At 42.4% G+C, this 27,803-nt stretch overlaps 2 protein-coding genes across 2 annotated transcripts in view; both read right to left on the reverse strand.

Annotated features, from left to right (window-relative positions):
* rassf5 (Ras association domain family member 5) overlaps positions 1 to 5,872 on the reverse strand; it is a gene marked incomplete at its 5' end in the record, with an annotated part of 35,442 nt that extends 29,570 nt beyond the window's left edge. Inside the window, 2 exons of the mRNA XM_083971242.1 lie at positions 5,032 to 5,507; positions 5,700 to 5,872. Coding sequence (XP_083827368.1) covers positions 5,032 to 5,507; positions 5,700 to 5,872 — 649 coding nt within the window. The remainder of the gene's footprint in view (positions 1 to 5,031; positions 5,508 to 5,699) is intronic.
* Positions 5,873 to 7,754: 1,882 nt separating this feature from the next.
* Positions 7,755 to 26,915, reverse strand: ikbke (inhibitor of nuclear factor kappa B kinase subunit epsilon). Its single transcript, XM_083971455.1, has 21 exons — positions 26,715 to 26,915; positions 25,325 to 25,424; positions 24,853 to 24,990; positions 20,445 to 20,574; positions 20,175 to 20,356; positions 18,778 to 18,938; positions 17,487 to 17,597; positions 17,220 to 17,399; positions 15,663 to 15,859; positions 15,275 to 15,333; positions 14,496 to 14,587; positions 14,283 to 14,384; positions 14,011 to 14,068; positions 12,053 to 12,165; positions 11,888 to 11,964; positions 11,401 to 11,440; positions 11,177 to 11,278; positions 10,152 to 10,248; positions 9,190 to 9,353; positions 9,026 to 9,097; positions 7,755 to 8,927 (listed from the first exon to the last, which is right to left on the reverse strand). The coding sequence occupies exons 2-21, from the start codon at positions 25,421 to 25,423 to the stop codon at positions 8,864 to 8,866; spliced, it is 2,238 nt and encodes a 745-aa protein (XP_083827581.1). The 5' UTR covers position 25,424; positions 26,715 to 26,915; the 3' UTR covers positions 7,755 to 8,863.
* Positions 26,916 to 27,803: the final 888 nt, after the last annotated feature.

Below are 27,803 nucleotides of genomic sequence, written 5' to 3' on the forward strand. Positions count from 1 at the left end.
CTGGCAGAGCAGCAGCAGCAGCTATGTCGAGACATGAAGGTTATGAGCCATTTAACACAAACCTCCTCCCATGTTTTCTTCCTCCACCGTGAATGAAGCTTTGAGAAAACCCAACGAGAAACGGATGAGAAGAGTTCCCTAAGAACAAGGCCGGCACTGTGTGGACGGGAGGAAGAGGTAAAATCAGGAGGAGATGGAGTTAAAGGGAAAAAAAAGAAGAAAAAAAAGAAGAAATCCTCCAGAGACAGATCAGGAACGCCGTGAGGCAGAAAGAATACACCGGGAGGGCAACGGTGAAGGTCTGTGCCACATGTGTGTGTGTGTGTGTGTGTGTGTGTGTGTGGCTTCCTGGCAGCCATGTGTCGGTGCAAGTATCCCTCCCTCTGTCTCTGCAGTGACCAGCACATGACCTCACGTTCGCTGCTGCTGCTGCTGCTGTAGATACACAGGAACAACACGGATCTCTCCTCACTCAGCCTGTAAATGTTTAAACACAAACATTGTGTGTTTGTGTGTCTGTGTGTGTGTGTTTGTTTAACGGGGCTTTGACAAATTCTCCGATCTAAGTGGAGCTGCTCCTTGTTGTGAAATCAAGTTTGGAGGAACTCGTGGTCTCCAGAGCGTTCACCTTGTCGTACAGTACTTTGACCCGGGGAGCAGGGAAACACAGAGATATGCAGAGTATCACACAAACAAGACCACTTTAAAGGGATAGTTCAACATTTTGGCAAATTGGCCCATTGACATAATCCCTATAGTTTTAGGAGTAGGTCCGTTACCTTTAATTATCTGTGCAAGATATTTTTAGAACGGCGGAGCAGAGCCGTGAGCTGCTCAGAGCTACACTATGGAGGCTAATGGGATTTTTTGGTTTCTCTCATCAAACTAAAAATCAAATACACAATCCAACAACTCCAAAACGCTCTGGTGGACAAGTTGTGACCTGCACATTCACCACGCTATGAGATAATAACGGAGCGTTACAAGACGGAGTTGTTTTAGAGGTAAATTCATGCAAAACCGCTGATGCACGTTCCCGCCGGGGACAGTTTTTCAGCAAGCAGTCTCTGCATTTACCTCTAAAACAACTCGTATCGTCATTATTATCTCATAGCGCGGTGAATGTGCAGGTCACAACTTGTCCACCAGAGCGTTTTGGAGTTGTTGGATTGTGTATTTGATGAGTTTGATGAGGGAAACCAAGAAATCCCATGAGCCTCCGTAGCGTAGCTCTGAGCAGCTCATGGCTCTGCTCCGCCGTTCTAAAAATAGCTTGCACCGACAATTAAAGCTAATGAACCTACTGCTATGACTATAGGGATTGTGGTAATGGGCCAATTTGCCAAAATGTTGAACTATCCCTTTAAATAAACAGTAGAGATCAAAGTTCCCTGATCAGAACAGCTAATTAATTGACCAATAAAGATCCTCTGATTCCAGCTCTTTAAACCATTTCTATTAGCTGCGTTTCTTCAGAAGTCAGAAATTGTGATATAGCATCATCAATTAATAAATTCAAAGCCAACCAAAACAGATTATTATAAAGCCGGATTATTCAACAATGAAACCATCCCACCTTGCTTTGGACAACCACAATCAGCAGAATATAAAGATCTGAACATTTGTGAAAACGGCGTGTATTGTACTGTAATATGTGTATATACAGTAACTCACTGCGCTGGAGCCACACCAGCATGGTTCCCTGAAAGCTTTAATTAAATATTAATCTCATGTCTGACTCTGTCTGCCTGTCTGTAATCCCAACCTCTCCATCCCTGAGGTATAATCCCCGGCAGGAGACTCCCAGAGCTGGGATTAAAGAGGCTGCAGCCCCCCACGTCCTCCCACCGACCCCGGTGTTCCCTGACCAACATCACGACACAACCTCACAGAAGAGATAAACAACAACTAATGTATAGATTTATACATTTTCTCTGCGGTTCTGCTTAATTTCTTTTAAATTATAGCATATATTACTCTTTCCTCTGTATTTATTATAAAGTGTGTGTGTGTTTGTGTGTTATCCTGTGTGCAGACTGGACGGTATCAGGGGTCAAATCTCATAATAAGTCAGATTAATGTCAGAGCTCACACATGTCTAGACATGACACAGTTATCAGACATGCTTCATTACGGTATTTTATGGCCCATTAGAGGCCTGATGCCACATATGGTGGTCGTGTGCATGTGTGCAGTGTTTTTATGCATGTCAGCAACAAACACATGCATGAGGGAATAAATTCAGAGATTTATATATACTGTATATGTATATAAACGAAGACAGAGCAGGAGAGGAGCCTTCGAGCCTGGAGCTCCGGCTGCGCTGACAGATTCCTCTGTACAACGAGGCCACATCACAGCAGAGCCTCCGAGTTCCTGAACGTCCCACGGGGGAACGGCTGAGCTGCTTCTATATGAGCTTCAGATGCAACACAAAGCCAACGCAGATAGAGACAGAGAGGGTGATAAATTAAAGACAGGCCGGCCCGGGAGCAGAGAGCGAGAGACAAAAGAGGCAGAATGATGGTTGTTTATGGTTGCAGGAGGGCCTCCGTCTCTCACTCCCTGTCATTTGCTGGGTGTAGTTGAGAGACGAGCATGTGTGTGTGTGTGTGTGTGTGTGTGTGTGTGTGTGTGCCGTTTCTATTTTGGCAGCTTTGGGTTGCATGTCTCCCCACAAAAATACCCTGAAACGCCTAAAGAGTTGTATCGGCTTGTCATAAATGCCCTGCACTGCACTGTGACCCACCCCCCTTAACCCTCCTGAGCGGCCGTGCACCGCAGTCACCTCTGATGTTGATGTTTTCCGGGAAAAGAATAGATGGTTTTCTGTGGTGGAGGAGGAGGAAGAAGAGGAAGAAGAAGAAGAAAGCTACAGCTAATTAGTTTCATCCATAAAAGAAAAAGTTAAAAAAAAGAAAAGAAAGTCAGTGAGGTTCGTGGGTTGTAAAGAAAAACCCATGACTGTGCATGTGAATACTGCTCCAGTAATCTCTGCTCTCGCTCCACTGAGCTCCTGCTGATAGCACACTAAATCAGACAGCTCTGCTCTGCAGTGCTGGAGGAACTCTCACTCTCTTCCCCTCCTCTATACTGTATCGTTCCCTCCTTCCTCTCCGGTGCTCCTCGTTCTATCCCTCCACATCTCCTCATATTATTTTATTTTATCACCTTCCCTCCCTCCCTTCCTCTTGTTTCCATTTCCCACTTCGTTTTGTTCCTCTCAGTCCTCTACCTGTCCCCTGTCTCTCCTCCGCCCTCTCCTTCCAGTCTCTTCACTTTCCTTACTATCTCACAATACTCTACAGCCGCAGCACACACACACACACACACACACACACACACACACACACACACACACACACACACACACACACACACACACACACACACACACACACACACACACACACACACACACACACACACACACACACACACACACACACACCCATGATGACAGAGTACTGCTGACACAATGCCAACTCAGCACTGGCATGCTCTCATGGACACACAGATTCTCACACACACACACACACACACACACACACACACACACACACACACACACACACACACAGCACTCATGCATGTACAGTACAGCACACACACACACACACACACACACACACACACACACACACACACACACACACACACACACACACACACACACACACACGAGCCTCAGCAGCAGAAGGTGTGTATTTGTCTACAAGTGCCAGGTTAAACACATATTGGATGATGCCAGGTCGAATTGGCTCGGCTTAAACTCTGTGTGTGTGTGTGTGTGTGTGTGTGTGTGTGTGTGTGTGTGTGTGTGTGTGTGTGTGTGTGTGTGTGTGCAGGTGGGAGTGATGTCATCAGAGTCTGAGCAGCTCTCAGCAGAAACACCTGAGGCTTTACAGACTGCACCGAGAAGCACTGGAGTCTAACAAGCAAGAACACACACTCATAGTTTAAATACTGTAAGTGTGTGAGCTTTGTGTGTTTCTGGATGTCAGCAGCAGCAGTGTGGCGACCTCGGTCCAGTCTCCGGTTCTTACAGAGCTGAGGCTGCAAATAATTCACAGTGAGAGTGAGTGAGAGCGAGTGAGAGCGAGGACTCTCTCTCTCTCTCTGCATGGGAGGGCGAAAAGCTGGAAGGACAAGATAATGAGCTTTCCATGGAAGATTTCTGGCCGCGTCTGTGGAGCAAAATGCTCAGAAATGTCCTTCCCTATCATAATGGCTCATTGGGCTCACACATGCACACACAAACACACACACACACACACACACACACACACACACACACACACACACACACACACACACACAGCAGTGTAGAAGTGGAGCACATGGTCACTCTGTTGTACCCTTCACAAACTAATCCAGTCCAACCATAAACAAGATGCAACTCATATAACACCACATATTCACTAGGGGTGGGAATCTTTTACTATTTCACGATTCGATTCAATTCGATTCTGATTTTTGGGGCTACGATTCCATTCAAAATCGATTTTCAATTCAAAATGATTTGATTCATAATTATTTCTGCTATTTCAGTCTATCGGTGTGCAAAGGATCCTCATGATCTCCAGTCTGCTTTGCAAGACAGAATGACTAAAGTGTCTTTTCACACACATTTATTGAGTTTTAAACATTTATCCTTGCTTTAGATGGAATTGTTGAAACTGTTGCATAAAAGCAATATCACATAGCTATTACTTAAGTAGCCTAATAAAATTAAAAGTGCCTCTATTAATAAAATAGTGCAGTTAAACATGCTGCCCTTTAAATTCTAAGGAAATGGAGGCTGACAGCCAGCAGATTTGTTTCATTTTTTTATTTTTCAAATCGATTTTGGGACATTTTATATCGATTCTGAATCGTATTAAATGAGAATTGCCATTCTTATGTGAATCAATTTTTTTTTGGCACACCTTTATATCACCATCACAACCACACAGAGAGGAAACTAAACCAGTCACACCAGTGGAAGTATTATAAACTGGTTTGAGAGCGGGACTCGAGCCATGCACTTACTTTGACACTTCAGAGCCTGGGCTCGGAGGATCATGATGCGGCTGCAGGCGTCGCACCAGTCCTGCGCCAGTCCCGGTCTGGCCTCGAACTGGTGCCCTTCGCCCCTCTCGGTCCTCACCCGGGGGTCGTCCAGCTGCTGCTGCCTCTGGGGGGGGAAGATGGACCAGCAGGCCTCCCTGCGGCGGGACCGCTCCGGCCGCGCCAGCTTCACCACGCCGGTCCGGCCCTGGTACAGCCGCCGCGCCGGGAGGAGACCAGAGGAGGAGGTGGAGGAGGAGAGCTGCTGGTGTCCGCTGCTGTCTCCTTTATTGTGTCCATTAGCAACAGATTCCCCCGTTTGCATTGCACTGATGATGCCCGACCTACTGTTACTGAGTGAACCTGAACCTGAACCTGAACCCCCGCTCCTCCGACTAGTAGTAGTGGCACCGCTGTTGTGGTTCTGGTCCATGTTCAAGTCCATGTTGCTGCTGTTGCTGCGGTCACCGGTTTGACTTTCCCGGTTCGAGCTACTACGTGGCGCAGCAGCAGCAGCAGCAGCTCCGCATCCTTCCGCGGGCATCATCATCATCCTTTCTCCTCTCGCCGCCGCCGCTGCCGTTTCTGTTTCTGTCTCTGTCTCTCCCGCTGCTGCTGCTGCTGCTGCTGGTCCGACTCCTCCAGGAGACAATAAGGGCTGAGTGTCCAGCTGCTCCCTGTCCCCTCCGCCGCCACCGCTCCTCCGGTAGGACACCAGCCTCTCCCCGGACTGTCTCCGAGGCAGCGTGATCTTCTTCTTCCCGACGCCGGGCAGTTTGAAGTGCTGACCCGGGTGCTGCCCCACCACACTCGCAGACGCCATTGTCCGGTGTTGCTTGTTATATATGAGTGTGTGTATGGGTAAGTGTATAAGTGTGTGTGTGTTCGGCTGCTCAAATGTGTGTTAGTAGTGTGTTTTCTCGTCGTGCTCTGAATCTAAACTCCAACTCACGCCCGCGCGTAAAAGCGAGTAGTAGTGACGCAGGGGGATCTGACAGCTTTAAATGCCGCGAGCGCGCTCCCTTTAAAGCGACATGAGCGCGCACTAATCCCCCGCTTCAGAGGTTGTTGAGGGTTTGCACTGACACTAATTCACTGGATGATGAAGATGATAACACAACAACAAATATATGAAACTATTAGACTGATGTGTAGGTGTAGGCTACAACATTAACAAAACAACAGGATCTCTAAGTGGGCTGAGCATGTGTTGTCATTATTGTTTTTATGCTCTGTAACTATGGGTTTGATGAGGTATTCAATACTTATATTATAATTAGGCTACTACACCAATAATAAAAATAAAAATCAACATATATGTCCAGAGAATCTGTGCTGATTCACTATAAAGCACAATGATGATCAAATTTCAATAGATTTATGGTCTATGAATATTCTTTAAAAAAAAACCAAAGACAAAGATATTTTGCCCAAACCATTGTGCCACTGGTTAAAACTGGACGGTTTGTGAGTTTAGTTGAAGAAAAGCAGATTTGTGTTGGTTGTCTAAGTGAAAAAAAAAGGGTTTCATCTAGTTTTTGTTGCATACAAAGGGAGTTTCTGTTCAGTCTAATAAAGGAAGATGCACAGAGATTAAAGACTATATTTGTTGGTTGCCATACGAGCCTGTAATAAAAACTAACTCTAACTGACTGTAGGACAGTGAGATTAAAATACAATGTCACACTTGTTTGTGTAAAGGCCAGAAAGAGGAAAATAAAAGAATTTCCATTTTGCCAAAACGGCGTCATATGAGCAAAAACCACAGAGCCGTCAGAGTCGGTCCCCTCTGAGTGGAGAAAGCCCCTGTGGCTGCCACATCACACACACACACACACACACACACACACACACACACACACACACACACACACACACACACACACACACACACACACACACACACACACACACACAGTGTAAACCTTTTAATTTCCCTTTGTGAGTCCTGCAGTGTCAGAGCAGTTCACTTCTGTTTTGTCTGCCGCAGCAGAGGAAGTATTAAAATATTTTATTTAGGTAAAAGTACCAATATGAGAAAGTAGAATACTGCATTTTACTAAAAGTATTTAAATATTAGCTGCAAATATGATTGTAAGTTAGTTATTATACACTATATCATTACATAATTGAGCAGCACCATGTTAGAGCAGGTTTTAATGACTTTATACAGTAAAATATAGTGATATGTAGAAACTCCAGTTAAATCCAAGGCGGGTTGAGATGATTAATGTGAGAGAAAAGAATAAAAAAGAAAGTCCTGATGCAGAAATCTACTTTCAGTTTGAGGACTATGCTGCTTTTTATTTGATGTCGGAGGCCAGAAAGGCAGGAAACAACTTTTTAAACCCTGTTGCATTGTGAATTCATGTTATATTATGCACTGTTTAATATATTAATTTAAAAAAATAACTTGCAGCTAAAATGATCAGATATTTTAGTGGAGTAGAGAGTACAATATTTCACTCTGACATGAAGGGGAGTGAAAGTAAATGCACAAAAAGCAAAGTACAAGTAGAAAGAGAGATCTCGTGCTGCTAACCCGGTTACAACCACAACCATCTAATTTGAGTATCGACATTAAAAATGAGAATATTGTTTTTCAGTCACTCGGGTATTTTGTTGTGCTCTATTTCTCAGAACACGATGATGAATCATGCTCACACAGGCTCAGCAGCTGACTGTAAATGTAGGAGTGGGCACTACACATTTTGTTTTTACTTTCACTTTTTTAGTTTGCATTACTTCACCAAGTGAGATAATATCACTTCACTTCAACAAGACAAGACAAGACAGGAACGAACAAGTTATACAGAAATATGACAAAATGTCTGTACTGTTAAAAAAAAAAAAAAAAGGAAGGAAGGAAGGGTATTTTACAGTATTATATAAGTGGATGCATCACCCGTGACCCCCTCATGGACAAATAACAACCCAGGGGAATTCCCTGTCTAGTGAACCTCACTGTCTAATGTCACTGTTGAAAATGAGACACTGTGGGTTTCCCTGATTCTGGTTCTTCTTTTACAGTTTAAAAAAAACAAACAAACTCTGATAAAACTAGAAATAACTTATCAAAATGGTTTCATATCAACAGGAAGAGATAGGAGAAGCACATGTACCTCCAGGATTACAGTGCTCCACTGTGCCCGCGTTGCTGAAAATCAATGACATAATCACTCGCTGCTCATTCATTCGACTTTACAATGATGCACTTGAAGTAAAAACCTAAAAAGAAAAGTCACATGAAACTGCGACTGATCAAGACGGCGGCAGATGACTCAATCGCTTCCTCCAACACACACACAGACACACTGATACAAACACAAAGAGAAAGCATCAGTGGGGTTAAAGTTTGCTTCTTTGCCTTTGAAAACCACTCTACGTACAGTAGTTGTTGACTTGGCATTCGCTTGTCTTTATCCTGACGCTCCATCACTGTGGAGGCCGATTAGAAATACAATAACACTAAGGGCATTAATGAGGTTTGTATTGAGCTGCTGTGCACTGTTGCCAACTCCACACACACACACACACCTACACACATCCAGAAAAAGAACAAAAAAAAATCCATCATCAGCATTTCCTGTATCCGGTCTTGAGCATCTTATCTTTAAATTGAGGTTCATGGTTTATTGATTGTGTTCACTTGCATCCTCTTCATATAAACCCATCAGAGAGAGGGATCCAGTACATTCATTGTCCATTACTCTTCACTGAAGGCAGATATATAAAGAGGTGCGTGTCAGAATTTGTGAGGTTTTTTTTTACGTGCTGCAAAGACGCTGCACTTTTTTGTCACAGTGGTCACAAGTCACAGTGTCGACGGTCGGGCCAAGCTGGGCTCCAGAGCTGCAGCAGAGTTCACAGCTCCCAAACTATACAAAAAAAAGAAAAGAAAAAGGACACAACCATCAGTTAGAGCATCACACTGTATCATGATCTCCAGAGGAACGTGTTGGAACAAGAGGCTGACCTCTCTATGATGGTGTTGTTGCACTGCAGCTCCCGCACCAAAATCTCCATCTCCCCCTTCAGATGCTGCATCCTGCAACAAAACAAACGTGTTACTGTACCTCGGCCTGTTCTGTTTCCATCTCACATGCACATACACGGACAAAAACAAAGACACACACACACCTGGACACCATCTGGTCCTTGGCCCTGGGTGTGATCCCAGGCTGCTGCTGCTGCTGCTGCTGCTGCTGCTGCTGCTGCTGCTGCTGCTGCTGCTGCTGCTGCTGCTGCTGCTGCTGTTGTCCTGCTTTCTTGGGCTGCAGAGTGAAAATGGATCTGTCCAGAGACTGTGGTGAACAGATGAGGTGTTAGACTTTAGACTTTATTTATTTGCACACATATAAAGTAGAACAAAAACATTTACTTTCCTCTCTTCCTTAACATGACCTCACCTTGACCTAACAAATAATTGAAACACAGTAAGAAATAACATTCACATACCTTGTGCAAGGTAGAGAAATAACAAAAGAAAAAAGAAAAGAAATAAAGATAAGGGAAAATGATGATAATAAAAATAATAGTAGTAGTAGTAATGATAACAACACTAAGTAAATAAATGAATGGAAAAAGGTGAGAAAAGAAAGCGAAACGACTGTTAATTTTAACTGTAGTTTCTTTTTGAATATTGCACCATCACATCACTGACTTCATTGAATATGTCAAGGACTATGACTTAATACACAATCAAATCAATGACTAATTGCTGTGGATATACTGTAGCAATTTCCAAGATTGTGATTACTATTTTTTTTTATTTCTACAGTATTATTGTCCTTTTTCTTTTCTGTTTTTCTTTCAGATACCCGTAGTTTTTCATTGTATCATTCGATAGGACTCCATTAAGTGGCATACTGTATATCATCTGTTTAAATAACATGAGAAACATGTTGTTTTGTGTTCTCTGTGTGATTTTTTGTTTTATGTTGTGTTCTGAACATAATAAGGCAGCTAACATATGTTGTATGACATGTTGCAGGAATGTCAAAGACTGTATTTCTTTTTGCTATGCTGCTTAAAACTCATTAAAACACAAACACACACTTCATTCACCATTTCATGTCAGAGTATTGAGTGTGAACACCGACCTTGTTCTGGCGCTGCTCACTCATCTCCAGGTCGGACAACAGGCCGCTGGAGAAAGAGCTGAAGTCCTGCAGTCTGGTCTGCATCTCCATTAAAATACTGCAAATAAAGTAAGATGCACACTTAAGGAAATCAAACCTGGCAGCTGCACATGGGCACAACATCTGGCTGATGAGAAAACTAAGTGTGAAAAATGTGAGTGGTTCAGTGAAACACTGAATTCTGCTGTCGCCATTATTCAAATTAGCAAAACGTAGGTTCATGGATAATGTGGATAATTTGTTAACTTGTTAATTCATTTATTTGTTGTTGTTTGAATATGGAATGATAAAGTGGTGAATTAAAAAGCTTGGCTTCCGCCGGCTCCTTTTCGAGCATACTGTATGTTGTTTATTGAATTGAATATTGGTCTTGTTTGTATTTTGGGAACACATGTTATTCATTATTCAGAATATTCAGAATTGTTTTATGTTATTTGTGATAAATTATAATCAAGTTTTTCTGTTTATACCAAAACAACACTTGAATCTAAATCAAACCAATACACAGCTATGTAATTTACTGTTGGTGAGACTTTTGACTTACTATTTTTTATAGTGTATGAATTAACATGGCCACAGATGTAAGCTCTAAACTAAGCTTTAAACAAAAGCTTTGTGGAGGTTTCAGGGAGAAAACAGCAACACCACTCTTATTTACAGTGTCATATTGCAAAATTAAAATGTCAAATTAAAACACAGCCGTTAAAACATGTAATCCCACCACCACTTGCTAAATGTGACGTGAGCATTAACGCTGCAGAGACTACCAGGTTAATCTGCTGCAAAGAGACGTCCTACTGTCCTGGGTTAATCCTCTTCCCATAAGCCTGCATCATCTGTGTGAACGGCTGCTAAACCAGTTAATTTACTGTAAACAGGCTAAAAGGTGGAGGCTGAAGTGAGTCTGGTGCAAAGGTTACACACACACACACACACACACACACATACACTGTGTTTTGAGTTTAAATATGTTAAAAGTCAAGAACCTGCTCCATGTCTTTGTTGAGGCCAGAAGCTCTTTGTATCTCTGCGTGCACTCCTCTCTGCAGAGAGATTTCACTCGCTTAATGTGGGACAACAGGTGGATTCTGGGAAGGGAGAGTGAGTGACACACAGATTAAGAGGGAGAGAACTCAAAGTAACACCACCACAGGCTGGACCAGCAGAGCAGCAGCTGCGTGGACACAGATCAACAGAGTCATGCACTCACTTCTCAAACTTGTGGATCTGCTCATCGTTATACGGCAGCTCTGTGGGGAAAATAAAATGTTGGAGAAGGGATCGTCAAATTTTACCACACTGAACAAAAAAAAAACAGGAATAAACCGACTGTATATACACTGCAAAAACTCAAAATCTTTCCAAGAATATTTGTCTTATTTCTAGTCAAAACTATTTCATTTGTTTCAAACAAATTGAATAAGTAGAAAAATCTGTCAGTGAAAGCAAGTTTTTTGTGCTTGTAATAAGAAAGAAAAACTTGCTCCACTATCAGATTTTTCTACTTATTTTAAGTGAAAATATGCTTGAAAGAAGTAAAAAGTGTCTTAAAACAAGCTTTTTTTCTAATGTTTTGAGTCTTATTTTAAGTATAATGAGATTTGTTTTGACTAGAAATTACATTTTGACTAGAAATAAGACAAATATTCTTGGTAAGATTTTGAGTTTTTGCAGTGTACAAAGAAAAGCACACATACTGCCAGTTATTCTGTCTTTACGATAATGCTGGTGAATGGCCGTTATCTTCTGCAGCAGGATCTCCATCTTCTTGCAGCTGTGGGACGACAACAGCTCAGAGTTTCAGTATCAATCACAGACCTGGACTGAGGTTTTGATTCCCTGCTTACTACTGACTACTGTACCTCTTGTCGTTGGCCAGGCTCTCTGCCAGCTTGGCCTGTTCGATCTGCAGCTGGTCCAGTCGGTTCTGAAACTCTTGGATGCCTGCAGTGTAGATAGGCAGGTGCTCGTGGACCTGTAGAGACAGCAGCAGCAGATTCTCATGCCTGATAAATCAACAAATCAAAGCAAGTCTGCCCCCTAGATTAATGATGCATACTACATCATCCTAGTTTAGTTTACACTTTCACACTAGAATAGCACTGTGGTTTCAGCTATGTTGCTTATATTTCCTGTTTACTTAAAAATGGAACAAGAGAAAGCATTGTGGTGACAATTTGTACATATATATTAGGTCTTTTAATAACTCGATTAAATGCATTACAATTCTGTGATTAATCGCGATTAACCTGATTAAAATACCAAGTATTATATACACTAACATTACTTGTGTTTACTTCTATTCTTCGTTATAAAGCATTGAAGGGTGCAATTTATGTACCTACAGTTAAAGCAGAAGTAAGTGGTCCGGTCGTTTTCGCTAATGCTGCGTTCCAGGCAGGCTTTTGAAATCGTAAATTACAGCTTCAAGTCACAACTTACGACTTTGTAGCGTTCCAGGCAACCCACTCGTGTTTTTCCGACCTGTTTTACCGGTGAAAGTCACTATAACGGCCACGCGTAACTTCCGACCGGTGAACTCGTACCAGATCGAACTGGTACGACTTCACAGGTCGGAAAAACACGAGTTTCCTTGAACGCACCATAACAGTCCTCGTCGCTACGTCACCACATTCACGGCGTTCCTTGGCTGCACACACAGCCCTGCATGCCGTTCTCTCTCCTCATTGGATAAAAACTGTAGGATACGATAAATGTTTTCTCTTCGGCTCAGAGCAGAGCAGAGTGACTGACAGACCCGTGTTTCGGTCCAAACACTCTATGTAAGTGATTGCTGTCGGAAGATATAACTATTTAAGACTTATATTAACACAAATATATCACTCACTTCTGCTTTAATCCATTAGAATTTAAGGATGCAATTTTACAGATGTGAAAAACAGTAACACATCCTAGTTGTTTATTTTTTCACATTATCTATTCTATAACTATATTTTCATTTGCACACCACAACCGTAATACACAAATCACATCACAGGCCTTTGATGTGAAACTAAAAGATTATTATTTAACTCGTAATTTTGACCATTAGCTTAAATTTGTAAAATTGTCTGTCGTAAATATTTGGTTTCAGTTTTGGGTCATGGCGTCTATGTGCCAGTAAATGTTTTGTAATGATTCACTGTAGGAGCAAGGTGCATTCGTATGTAATGTAAAGTATGTACCTTTTGTATGTGTTTTTGTTTTTTATGTATCAAGTATGTGTCGTTTATAGTTGGTTTGTATTGTCACTTATGAAAATGAAAGACCCCAGGAAGAATAGCTGCTGCTTAATGGGGATCTTACTGTAATAAACCAAACCAAACCAAACGTTACCGTATTTCACAGACGGGTGAAAATCCCAGTGGCAACACAGACACAGACTGAAAACAGACGGGCACTACCTACAGTAAGTCACATGACGAAATCAATTGTGCGGTTTTTTTTTCTTAACGTGTTATTGTTTCCAAATTAATTGCATGCGTTAATGTGTTAACTTTGACAGCCCTAGTATATGTATATAGTGTAATACTGTCTAGCCTCCATATAAACCTGGGGTTCAGTGTCTCCCTCAAGAACACGTCATCAGGGCTAATAACTGAAAAATAATTCAGTTCAGTAGCTGCACAGGTTAATATGACTTTCATGGAAATGGACTGTTTTCATTGCTTAACACATATTTCAACGAAACTACAAAACTGGAATCTAAATGTGCATTCTCATGAGGAAATGACCAAAAAAGGAACTTCCAAAAACTAAGTTCCCAGTAGCACAGAGCTGGTGTGTGTGCGTGTGTGTGCCGCTTGTTGATGAAACTCACCAGATGAAGCTTTTGACCATTATCAGCTGAGCCTTGATTTTCTGAAGTGTAATAACCACTGAGAAGCAGAACAGATGTGAGAGGAGAGAGAGGGGGGTGGGGAAGGAGGAAGAGGTTGTCATGACAGCACCAGAAATATTATTGATATTTGTGGTTTTACATTAGTCTTGAAATAACACATTTCAGATTGTGTGATTCTCAGATTGTGTGTGTGTGCATGTGACACGATGAATTCACTGTATTCATCTCAGAAGGTGTGAAGATAAACTCACAGCGTGTGAACTCTGTGCTCCAAGTTGAGGCACGACTGCAGTCTGATGGTGATCATGGCGATGCTGTGAACGGCTTCTCCACATTCCCTGCGCAGCTTCATCCTGACAACGAATGAGAGAAGATGGAGGAGAGAGGAATGTGAAAAAGGTGAATAATCCAGTAGAGTGTAAAAAAAAAATGTTGTTGTTTTTTAACACACTGGTGTTTCTCACATGTAGCTGTAGTATCCTTGCAGCAGCAGCTCTCTGTGTGTGTGCAGCAGCTGGATTATCCTCAGATACTGGTGCACAACTCCTACTATCACCTAGAGATAATAGGGATTAAAAAAGATCAAATCCAACATGGTTTTAGTGGGAGGCAAAAAGGCTTTGACCAGAAAATGCCTTTAGAAAGACAAACCAACAATAAATGAATGGATTGATATACAGTAATATATACATGATGGAGAGAATTATATTTCAAATTGAGCTCAGCTATGTGTCAACTGTAACACCTGATTTCATATAGATGGCAAAAGCAAGGTCAAACCCCATTAATAGAAAATGTTTTCCCTATTTCCAAGCAGGATCTTTATGTTTCTATGTATGATGCTGAGTCTGCTGTCTTACTTAAAGGTCCAGTGTGTAAAATGCTATATATGTATATATAATATATCCTATTATCACATGTGTCTCTCTTGCTATATGTATATATAAAAGAATAATTATAAGGCTACAAAAACCAAACATTTATTTTATTTTATAGCGATTATACACTTATACAAATATATTTGTGGGTAGTTTATTCAGATTTTGCCAATAAACCTTGACAATTATTACACACTTGATGTCCAATTCCCTTGTCATGTTATGTTATGCTATGTTATGTTATGTTATGTTATGCTATGCTATGCTATGCTATGCTATGCTATGCTGTATGTGCATTACTAAAAGAAAATGAATAAAAAGTACATTTAAAAAAAAAAAATAAACATGATTTTAGGTTTAAGTACCTTGGAGAAATTGTAGTCTGCCATGATGTCGAACCTGGGAGGGATGACTGGAGTCTCCGCTATAGAGAGGAAAGAAAGAGGAAATCCACAACCCAAGAATATATTATTATGGAAATGATGTGTACAGATGTGTAAGAACCTGTGTATCTGTACTTGTATACACACTTTATGTCAAATAGGATTATTTTCTTCTTTTTTTATCCAACCTTCACCTTCATTTCATCTTCTATGGCTCTATTGTCATTCACATAAATATTCCTGAACATGGATGAAACAGCGGATCGACACAGATATTATTATGTGCATCTCCCCAGAGGAAGAGAAAAAAAAGCTTCAGACTTCACAGACAAAATATCAAAGACAGCAACATGTCTTTTGTTTGTCTTACGCTCTTTGAAGGGCAGGCTGGTGTTCGCCTCGGGCCTGTAGCTGAGCAGAATGAGGGGCCGCGCAGGTGAGGTGCGCGGGAGGTTGACCACTTTCATGTTGCCCTCCAGAGGCAGATCGTGCCCCAGGTAGAGCAGATGCTGCTGCTCGACCGCTATACCGGTCTGAGACGCCACCTCCTCAAAGAAGACCGACACCCTGCAAGAGAGAGAGAGAGAAGAGGGGAGAAAGAAATAATTAATTCCCGATTCAGCTCGATAAATTTTAACCAAACTGCCGCAGGGATCCAATTAACTCAGAGCCAAAGTCTTCACACAAGCAATTTGGAAATACAGATATAATCTAGATAGAGCTCAGTGCAGCCTCTCCTGGTATCATTGCATTTAAAAAAATATATATTACATGCATTATTCTGCACCTGCTGCAAATATCTGGTATGAATTTCATGCTGTGTTTGTTGGTGGAGACATCGGCTGAATAAATCATGTTGTCGGTGAGAGGTGTAACCTTTGATCAAAATGCCAACATCCCACCTTGCACTACTACTGCATTTACATGGAGCCACTTTGATCTGAGTCCCCTCCCACCCCTTATGACACGCCATGAGAACAAAATAGAAAACCAGACCGAGGCAAAATAAAAACACAAAAACAAAGCACATTTAAAGGTCACTGTGCCGTAGGAAACAGCTGCTGCACTGTCATTAAAACGAACCATGGTTTCCCCTCTCTCATGATGAAGAAAAACATTTAAAGGGATAGTTCAACATTTTGGCAAATTGGCCCATTGCCATAATCCCTATAGTCATAGCAGAAGGTTCGTTACCTCTAATTGTCGGTGCAAGCTGTTTTTAGAACGGCGGAGCAGAGCCGCCAGCTGCTCAGAGCTACGCTACGGAGGCTCATGGGATTTCTTGGTTTCCCTCATCAAACTCATCAAATACACAATCCAACAACTCCAAAACGCTCTGGTGGACAAGTTGTGACCTGCACATTCACCACGCTATGAGATAATAACACAACGTTACCAGACAGAGTTGTTTTAGAGGGAAATTCATGCAAAACCGCTGATGCACATTCTTCCCGGCAGTTTTTCATCAAGCAGTCTCTGCATTTACCTCTAAAACAACTCTGTCTGGTAACGTTCTGTTATTATCTCATAGCGTGGTGAATGTGCAGGTCACAACTTGTCCACCAGAGCGTTTTGGAGTTGATGGATTGTGTATTTGATGAGTTTGATGAGGGAAACCATGAAATCCCATGAGCCTCCGTAGAATAGCTCTGAGCAGCTCGCCGCTCTGCTCCGCCATTCTAAAAATATCTTGCACCGACAATTAAAGGTAACAAACCTACTGCTATGACTATAGGGATTATGGCAATGGGCCAGTTTGCCGAAAAGGTTGAACTATCCCTCTAAAAAATGAAACTGGATTAAAATCTGCAATTTGAAATTGTAGTCATGAATAAGCTTCAGTCTGCTCATCGTCTTTCCTGTTGAAGTCTTTCCCGCCATCAGGACAGACTGGGAATCCGTCAGATGACTTGCTGTGCAGACGTACGTGTTGTAGTGGTGGATGTAGATGGAGTGCGCCATCGCCTGCTGCAGGGAGAACAGGTGAACCGGCTGCCGCTGCAAAATATCTGTGGTGGCTGTGAAGAACTGGTCAAAGCCCCAACACCTCTCCTGGTCAGCCTCCAGTATTCCTGCCAGGACGGGAACGAGCTGCACCCGTAGGCCCCTGCAGGTCGACAGAAACATGTCCGTCACGTGTTCCCTTTGTTTAAAGAGTCACTGATGTGTTTAAAAATGCTCTAAAGTAACTTACTGTGACAGTTGGCAGCTGTGAGGTAGGTGGTAGCTCCACTCTATAGGTCCGCCCTCCACTCGCTGTATTCCTGCTATGGCGCCCACAGGTTTCTCAGTAGTTATTTTGAACCTACACAACGAAAACACAACACACATCGGGCTGACGCATCACTGATGGGCGTTCATCCTCAACTACTCAAAATATATATCTGGGGAAATTCTAAGCAACTGGCAGCGTTCATTAACAGATAAAATGTCATCTATGGTCTGTACAGTATGTGTATGGGGGTAGTGTATGTTTTCCAACACCGATTAGACATGGAGCTTAAAGGTCCAGTGTTTAATATTTGGCGAGGTTTATTGGCAAAATCTGAATTTACTACCCATGAATATATTTGTATAAGTGTATAATCGCTATAAAATAAAATTTGTTTGGTTTTCGCTTTAGAGAGTGTCACCATCTTGCACCGCCATGTTTGTACAGCAGCAGCCAGGCAGACAGCACGTTTTCTGCACAAAGAAGAAGGCGGAAGGAAAGAAGGAGGAGGAGGAAACAGCAGACGTATCGTAAAATGGTTTAGATCAGGGGTGTTCAAACTTTTTGGGCTTGCAAGCTGCTTCGCGCACAGACGAGCTGTCAGAAGAACACTCTGTTGTTTCTTTCTACTTAGCGTGGCATTTGGCTGAGCTAAAAACTGTTCAAAATGTGGAGATCTATCCGCCATCTGAGCGCAGATCCAGAGCCACAGCACAGTGGATGCGGCGTTGCACAGCTGGAGCAGCGTGCCTGTTGTCTACACGTGTTTTATAACATCAACAAGAAAATAAATATTGCAGATTGTCCTTTCAATAACTGATCGTCGATCGGCACAAGCCTATTTGGGATGATGGATGATAGACTAAAATCTAGTAAAAAAAAAAAAAAAAAACGAATGAATGTCACACAATCGAGACGCACTACCTTTGCGATTTACCGGTGGATCGCGATCGACGTAATGAGCACCCCTGGTTTAGATCTTCACCTCATCGCTCCATGCACCTGAAATACTCATGAAGCAGGAGCGAGCGAGCGCTGCAATTTAGAATCTGAACTCTAGATGTCACAGTTTTCCTCCCATTTTACACACTGGACCTTTAAGACGAGTAGGTTGAGGTTAAATCAGGGTCATAACTTCTTATGAATATGTAATAAAAACGAAAAAAAAAACAACTAAACTAAGTTGTTAGATACCTCATTAGCTTTGGTTGGACATTGCCATCAGAAATGTGTGGCTTGTGAGTTTGTTTTGATGATGATTTGAAGAACTTACATGGTGGGTTTGTTCCTGCGCGGTCCTTCGTACGGCGTGAAGGGAAGACTCCCGACGGCAGCGTGGTAAAACGTCACACCGATGCTCCACAAGTCCACACTCACTCCGTAGGACTTCTGATGAGCCTTACGCAACACAGCGCGTTCATACATGTCTGGATGCTGCACACACACACACACACACACACACACAAACAAGTTTCAGTTCAGAGACTATTACACAACAATTTACGTCGGTAGATCGATATCAGTTGAATTATGGTCTAATCTGCAGTGTAATCTCAGTGTGAAGTGAAAGCAGAGTTTTGCAGCAACATGTTTTATCTCTCCACAGAAGTTTTGTTTTTAATCAGGGAACATCATGTTTCACTTTAGAGCTTCCAGGAATTTAACAGTGAAATGTATGACAGCTTTTTTTGTGAATAGCTCTACATCTCCACTCTTCACTGGATCCAACTTTAAGTAAATGTAAATGTAATGTAATGTTAGGTATGTCACACATTCTGTATACGCATATGCAAAACATATACTACATATGCAGCAGCTCCTTATTCAGGTGTTTGATACCTTCACTCTTTTGTCCACTAGAGGGCCACCATGTCCTGATAATGCAAATCACTTTGTTGTTAACCACATCTGACCTTTTCTCACTGTATCAGGGCCAAGAGGTCACTTTCACATCACGTCGAGGAGAAACAACACACAATGGAAAACCACTAATCACATGCAACATAATGAGATAAAGAGAGCATTATGTGTGTAAGAGGAAATGTGACATACCGTATGTACTGTTTAGTGCAAAGATAATATGATTTTGTGAAGAGGTTACAGATTGTACTTAACACACAATAACTTGCCACAGTTTGTTACTTGTGTAAACTAAAAAAAAACTAAAAAACAAGCTCTTTTTACAATAGACGGTCTTTATCGTTTCTGATACTGAGCAATGAAAAAGGACCTTGTAAGTGGCCATAAGAAGGGTGCATAGAGCAGACTTTTTCATGTATACAATATTATTAAAGCTCATTTTCTTTTCTTTTACTTCCTCAGCAGTGGCTCCCCTCTTAAACGGTGAATACAATACTCCGTTCATGAAGTCATCTATTGTTGTTGAGGCAGCAGAACTGGATTATGATGTTTAAATTCTCAAGACGACAACTGAGAAGGTCATGTTTTTAGATTTGTGGCTTGTTAGGATGAAATATAAGAAATATCTACTTCATTCATTTAACAAGTTAATGAAAATACTTAGACTAGAAGATTCCTATAATCTAATACAAGATGCATTCTTGGTATATGTGTGGTTTATTTGGATTAAATATGAAAGGAGAGGGCAGCTGGCTGAAGTATTTTGACAGCACAGCTTGGATAATGCTGCTGCATGTTATGTTATCTCACCAGATACTCTTCAGTTCCATAGATGGACACAAACTTCTCATCGTCCTCCAGCTCTCTTGCCGCTCCGAAGTCCGTCAGCTTATAAACAGACTTGCCGTCCTCCCCGACTTGTCGCATGATGTTGCCCGGCTTAATGTCCCGATGTACGACTCCGTTTTCACGCAGGTGGTTCATCCCCTGCACTGCAGAGAGCAAAGAGAGAGAAAGAGAGAAATACTTCAGAGACAGGTACATGATGTTGTTTAACCTTTATTAGATTCATTCACTCACCTACACACTGCAACACGGTGAGGAATTCGGTCTCGGGCAGGCCGAAGGCGTTGTCTGGCTCCTCCAGCAAACTGAGCAGACTTCCTCCTGAGCAATACTCCATCACCAGCACCTTCTGCTTAGACGGCAGCTGAAGACAGAGAGACGTAAGATGCACTTATTATCTATATTGTAAACCTTATAAAACTATTAGTAAGTGCTAACTGGAATTTCCATAATGGATAAATAATCAGGGATGCAAACGGGTCAGGACCAAAAAAGAGAGGAATTGTCTGGCGGGGGGGGGGCTCACCATTAACAATATCACAGAAAAGTCTATTTCCAGTAGTTCAACCCCAACCAAGTATTGAGTGCATATAGATGGACAGTTTTCAGAAGGCCAACATTTCTATATTAAAAATGCTTTAAAAAAATAAAAACCATTGCAATATTTCAATTTTGGAGATACTGATTTTTAGGTCTTCACTGAATGTTAGTCATAATTATTACTATTAAAATAAACTGAAGAAATAAAGACATGGGATTTAACATCCCATTCAGTGTGTAATGGGCATATAGGCCTATATAATGTGTTAGTTTCACTTTAATTGAACACATTCTACATCGCGGAGGCGACGTCTCTCCTTCACCTCTGAAACGGGGCAGAGCTCCGTGGGAGACACCTGCCTGACACAGCAACGGACATGCACGGGGGGAAAAACGGCGGCGCCGTCGCACCGAATGCACGCGGATACGCGCCGCTTTGGGTAACGAGCGCGCACGTCGCGTCTACATTGGAGGTCGGCTGTTACCAGTATAATCAGAGACAACCATGAATGAGTTGTCGCACACACTGAGGTGAGCAGCAGAGCGGTCGCACCGTGACCACGGTCCGCTCCAGCCTGGTGTCCCCATTACGCACCACGCGTCTTTTCAGTCACTTGTCCAAGTTCTCCTTTACTGTTTTTTTTTCGAGACAACACTCTCTCTCTCTCTCTTTGACTGGCGGTGTCAGCTGATGTGCACATCTGCAGCAACCCAAACAAATGCACATGTTACTGTTGACTGGCTCTATTCCAGCCACATGATTGGTTCGGCGCGGTGGAAATCTCATTATCATTGGTTATTTGTATTGTCTGCCAAAACATGGATGAATGAAACCTATCGACCACGTCTCATATTTCTATCGAGGAAAAGTTATTTCACAATTTATAGACACAACACCGACATGCACTGAGAGCCGCATGTTGCAGTGACGTTATATAGGCTATAAAATAAAAAACCGCAAATAATAAGCCGACGAAAAGGTGCAACTTGCCACTTAACTTCTTGTAGATGTATTATTTGCGGGGGCTTTCGGGGGATCTGGTGACGGTGGAGGATCTGGGACTGATTGACTGTGGACCACCACCAGTCTGATCAGGTCCATCACAGCACAGCAGCTGCAGCTCTGCCCCGCTGTCACATGACGCATATCAGCACAGTTTTCAGAAGGCCAACATTGGAATTATGATAAAATATATATATTTGTTTCGAATTTTGGCCCCTGGATCATGATTTTTTTGGGCGCATTCTTGGTAAAAAAAAAAAAAAATCCTCTAAAAAAAAATACAGTTGGGATGCATAATGTGTCTCATAACAGTATACTGTGCGTCACGTTATCGCCCCCCCCCCCCCCCCCCCCCCCCCTCCCCCTGTACTGAGCTGGCCGGTACTGGGTAGGCTATAGCGTCCTGCTGATCACCGCGCTGAGGCACCGGCCGGTCTGAGCTGCGTTCATGTGCCGACTTTAAAACTCTCCAGTCAGTGACCTGGTGGCGGCTGTTTTGGTCGTCAGCATTTTATCCACGCAGCGACCGTCCACGGCTTAGTGGTGTTTTATTCTAGGGGTCGGTGGCGGCTGTGAGACAGCAGCGGCTCCACGGTGAGGGGGGGGGGGGCAGCTTCTGCTCACCTGACCCTGTGCAGCTTCTTCATTAAATCCAAACAGTCCGACACAGCGACGCGCTGCTCCTCTTTGACTCTAAAGTCTCTGTAGCTCATCAGCCCTGAACTCGCCTCATGGACCAGAAGCGACGGCGTTTGGCCTCATACGTCTCGGACTTCCAGAGCAGCTACAGCGCAGCGTTGTGACCTCAACCATGGTTGGTGAGAGCAGAAATGTTGTTGTAGGCCTGTGCATATTCTCATTTGTCCAGGTCATAGTATTTCAAAGGAGGTTAAATCGAAAGCAACTGGACTTATACTGAGTCTCCACAGCAGATAGTTGGACCAGTCCCAGCCTGGTCAGATGCTACATGAACTGATGAAGCCTCTTGGATGAAGGTGAAACGTCGTCCTAGACAAATAACTAAGTCCAGTTGAACCTCCTTTGAAAAAAAAAAAAAAAAGTTGTTGGCGGGCTAGTGAATTTTTTTTTTGACACGAGTCAACGAGCGATAAATCGCGTATCTCGCGTATCTCGCGTTTGGTCGCGCGTCACAACTCGAGCGAAAAAAAAGCGTTCCTCGTGTTTGGTGGGAAGCCCCTTGTGGGTCTTCCCACCAAACACGATGAAAAGGACGAAGACGCGAAGGTCCCGTCGCCATAAAAGAATCGGGTGTAGCGTCGCAAAAAAAAAAAAGTCGCGTCTACCGCGTCTCGCGCCTAATCGCGTCTCGCGCCTAATCGCGTCTTTGCGTCGCGGCCTTTTACACCGCGGACGTAACGAATAAACGGTGACGTGTGAACGAACAACATAGAACAGGACCAGACGTGGCGTTGTTTCCTCTTTTCACCTACAGCTCCACTCTCCCTTAGAAGGACTTTGCTTACACTAACTACTGTTATTGTTGAGGCCAGAGAATTGTGGGATTTGTAGTTTTTGACCAATCGCAGGTTGTGCTCTTTCTTTTTTGTGATTTTCCTGGTTCACACATGTATTATTTTTTTTAGGGGCAAATGCGAGTGAAATGCTCGCCCATGGTGGGCATACGAAAATTTAAGAGCTGTCTTATTTAAGTCTTGAACACAATAATTCAACAAATTTAAGACATTTTAAGGCCTAAAAGTGTGTAATGGACATATAGGCCTATATAATGTGTTAGTTTCACTTTAATTGAACACATTCTACATCGCGGAGGCGACGTCTCTCCTTCACCTCTGAAACGGGGCAGAGCTCCGTGGGAAACACTTGCCTGACACAGCAAGAGACCCCAGCTGAGATATATCATACATGAGCATACAGTATATATCTTAATAATGCACTATTTACAGGTTTTAAAAAATCACTTTATCTCAACAACATGTTATGTGGGCATGCAAAAACTGAAAGAATGAGGCAGTTTGGTTTTTGGGCACATCATATTCACAGTCTTACAGTCTTAGATTAAAGTTAGGTTAAAGAAGAGAGACGTTGCTGATTTCAACATGGTTTTCATTCATTTAAACTGTTTGCTTTAAAGTCTGGTTGTTTTTCATATCATATACGATGTTACCATGTGTATATTTGTGTAGTCTTATCTGTCATAAACAAGATATTGCAGGTTACGGGGCGCGTTTGTGTTGCGGTGCCGCAGAGACGAGAGCTGGGACACCGGGTCGGAGGCTCTGATCTTACAAGGTTGGTTTTCAGCCAAGAGACGCTAGGTGGAAGGCAGAGAGCCTCCATTCTCCCTCTAACAAGTTACAAGTCATTGATTTAACCATCACAAATACTCCAAAACTGATTAATTAAGGTAAAAATGTTCCACTTTAAACCAATTCTAGCTAAATAATTAATTAATTGCTGGATTTCCCTGGATTGTGGGTTCATTTCGGATACTTGGTTTTTAAATCCAGTCCAGCATCCAAGAGTATTAACCCAGGAGTGTAAATGCTTCTTGATGATAAACTGGAATATATAATATTTATTTATTTTATTTATAACGTAATAACAAACGTGATGCAGACAACAACACACAACTTTAACGAAATAAAACATTGACATTTTGACAACACTTATAATGGTAGGGGGACCAAAAGAGTTTCTGAGAGATAAAGTGCAAAAGTGCAAAGGTGCCGGGCCAAAGTGACAAGTGCTAAAGTGCAGGAGTGCATGGGTACCAAGTTGTATTGCACTGTGCCCTAAAGTGCACATCGGTTTACAGTAGATGTGATATATCCTATTATCACATGTGTACGGGCATAGTGCAATACAACCTGGCACTTTGAACTGATGTGCACTTTAGGGCACCGTGCAATACAACTTGGTACCCATGCACTCCTGCACTTTTTTATGTTTTGGGACTCCGGATGGAAATTAGCATTGCTGCTATATCCGGCACATTTACATGTTTTTATATGTTAATTAATATGCACTGTCCCACCCAAATAAACAAAAAAGTAAAGTAAAGTGTCTTCTCTGTGTGTCTTTGTTCTTGCCTCCCCCTCCTCTCACAGAAAGCCTCACCTCCTCCACAGCGTGCAGCCTGACGATGTTGCTGTGGTTGAGCTTCCTCAGCATCTCAAACTCCCTCATCTGGACTTCACGAGGGCGGCTGTAGCTCATGAAGTTAAACACCTTCACCGCCACCAGCTCACCTGACCTCTGCAAACACACGTAGACAATTTCAAGTCAAGCGCAAACAAACACGCACACAGACACACACACACACACACAGCATCATAAAGGACGTCAGAAAACGGCCCACACATATCATCATCATCATCATCTTCATCTCTGCAACCACAACCTCCTCCTATCACACATCCTGGAGGCTCCTTTGAACCCAAAACGTGGGCAGATGAGAACATCTGCGATGTCAGCAAGTGATGATGATGATGTGAATGAGCTGCTCAGTGAAAAAACAACCTGTCAGATCATGTTGATGATAACTGTATCCTCCTACAGTATGGCTATGGTTGTTGTTGTTGTACAGTACCTTGTTGCGAGCTTTGTACACGCTGGCCGTGGCCCCTTGACCGAGGACATCCTGGATGGACCACAGGTAGTTTGTGGTGCTGGCTGTCACCCCGGACATACTGGAGAGGGAGGAGGACGAGGACACACACACACACACACAGAGAGGGAGCAGATCATTAACAGGCAAGAGGAAGAGAGATGAGAAAAGCCAACAATAAGCTAATCCCTAGCACAACTGAAAATAACAACAATATAGAAAGTAAAAGAGAAGTTACAACAAAACATGCAGTGAAATAAAATGACAAAGTCCAAATTACTAGTGTTGTACTGTAGTACATTTTCATGGTCTTGGTTGTCTCAGTTTTTTTTTGTTAACCACAAATGTGTCTCTCTGTCACTCAGTCACTTTGGTTTATGTAATGTACGGTAATTCAATAACTTTAGGATAATACAGTGGCATCGTAAAAGTTTGGGCACCCCTGGTCAAAATGTCTGTTAATGTGAACAGTTAAGCAAGTGAAACATTAAATTGTCTCCAAAAGGCATAAAGTTAAACACGAAACACTCTTTTGCAATATTTTAAGCAATGTCAGTGTATTATTTTAGTCTTCTACAGTTTTAGAGTCAAAAGGGGAAACAAAGCAGCAGCCTGCAAAAAAAACGGGAAACCCAGGAGACTTGAGCTCTCAGATAACTTTCACCAAGGTGTCAGACAAGATATTTACTATTTACAAGCTATGATAAGTATGCAGGGGGCCCAAACCTTTTCCTTTTCTGTCATTTAGAAAACGAACGAGATGAAAATGAAAAACAAAAACAAAACACCATTGTTTAAAATGGGAAGCAAATGTGTCATCCGTAGCTTTTTATTCCTTATGCAGATCATTTAATCATCCACTTGCTTTAACTGTTCACATTAACAGAAATTTTGACCAGAGATTCCCAAACTTTTGCATGATGTCACTCTGTACATAAGTTAACCATCAAAAAAAAAACATGGTTGCATCAGTGTCAACAGTGGGAGGAGACTTATGCAGGTTCTGTGCTGCTGTGTTATTCAATCCACACACGGTTCAGATTTTATATAAAATAATGATCTTTTCTTTTTAGCTGAGGAGGAATAATGCAAATATCAAGCCACATGATTAATATAAGCACTAGCTGCATACAGTAATGGTCTTGGACTTGGTCTGGCCCCCTCTTGGTCTTGGTCTTGGTTACAACACTACTAAATTACACTCATAAACATGCTGATACCATGTAAGCACTAAACACTGTTTGACAACCACATGCCAACAACTAGCTGGCTACTTCAACTTAGCTTAGCAGTAGTTTAGCTGTGTAAAACATGGATGTATTATATTATGTAAAAACAACTGTTTTTAACTTAGGCGGTGACGTCATCTTACCTGGACCGAGGAGGACGCGAGCTTAAAAACCAGCGACGTTAAATTAAACTAAATGAGCCGGTAAAGCTAAAAACTGATACTTGTTGTCCTGCTGTAACACGGTTGTTTGCTCCGTTAGGATAAAAGAAACTTTTGTGAGTAGCCGGTTAAAGTGTTTCCCGTGTTTTACGGTAAACAGACGCCTCCTCCCTCCGTCGCGTGACGTTCGTTCCGTAACTTACCTGCTTCCGGGGTCCTCGCGGCGGCAGCGGCGGCAGGTGAGCTGCGCTGCACGGGAGGAGTTTTTTTTTTTCCTATTGTTGAAATATGGCGCTGTCCTGTCTCTCAGTTTCTTCTTTCTCGGGTGAATCCAAACTAGGTCATGTGTTTCCTCTTCAGAAAGCAGCGGCTGGCGGCGGTGAGCTGTGTGTGTGTGTGTCTGATTTAGGAAGTGAAGTGAAGTGAGTGAAGGCTTCACCCGGGGCGGACGCTGCTGCTGCTGCTGCTGCTCTGGAGATGATTTGCGGAAATTCTGCAAAAGAAAAAAGAAAGTGTTCACCCAGACAGTCCCAGAGAGACAGTGCAATGTGCAATACAGTACTGTCCTCTATCACATTATTCTGTGACACCCTGGGGTGACTAATAATGTCCTCACTTGATGCATGCTGTGTAGCCTATAACCTCCAGGTTGGACTGGAAACTGCTGCAAAAATTCAACATTTCCATCCACACTGATATTCCCATTAATCCTGGAGGAAATTCAACAAATTAGCACATAAGCCCCTCATAACACCCTCTGAAACTAATGCTGCACGCTTTGCTTTGCATATGGGGAGAAAGGTGATGATAATTATAGGGGCCCACAAAACAAACAACAACAAAAAAAAAACCAATTAATCTTTCAATGACTAAATGCTTCTATTTATAACCCTGACTAATACTCATACTAATGCTGCATCTTTATAAAAAAACAAACATGCAATATTCATGAATACTGTCTTCTTTTTAAAATACTGTGCAGTAGTCCCACTGAAAGCAGAACACCTATAGCTGAGTATTGAACCCCTAATCTCTCAATCCAAAATCAATAATTTCACCCACTGACCTATC

This window comes from Trachurus trachurus (assembly GCF_905171665.1).
Source record: "Trachurus trachurus genome assembly, chromosome: 5".
NCBI classification, from domain to species: domain Eukaryota; kingdom Metazoa; phylum Chordata; class Actinopteri; order Carangiformes; family Carangidae; genus Trachurus; species Trachurus trachurus.

Excerpts from the sequence above, each read along its gene's own strand:
- ikbke (XM_083971455.1), bottom strand. The coding sequence starts at position 25,423 with ATGTCCGGGGTGACAGCCAGCACCACAAACTACCTGTGGTCCATCCAG. Across the intron at positions 20,575-24,852 it reads GGCTGCACGCTGTGGAGGAG|CTGCCGTCTAAGCAGAAGGT; the intron begins GTGAGGCTTTCT and ends CTCTGTCTTCAG. Across the intron at positions 11,441-11,887 it reads TAAAGACAGAATAACTGGCA|AGCTGCCGTATAACGATGAG; the intron begins GTATGTGTGCTT and ends TTTTCCCCACAG.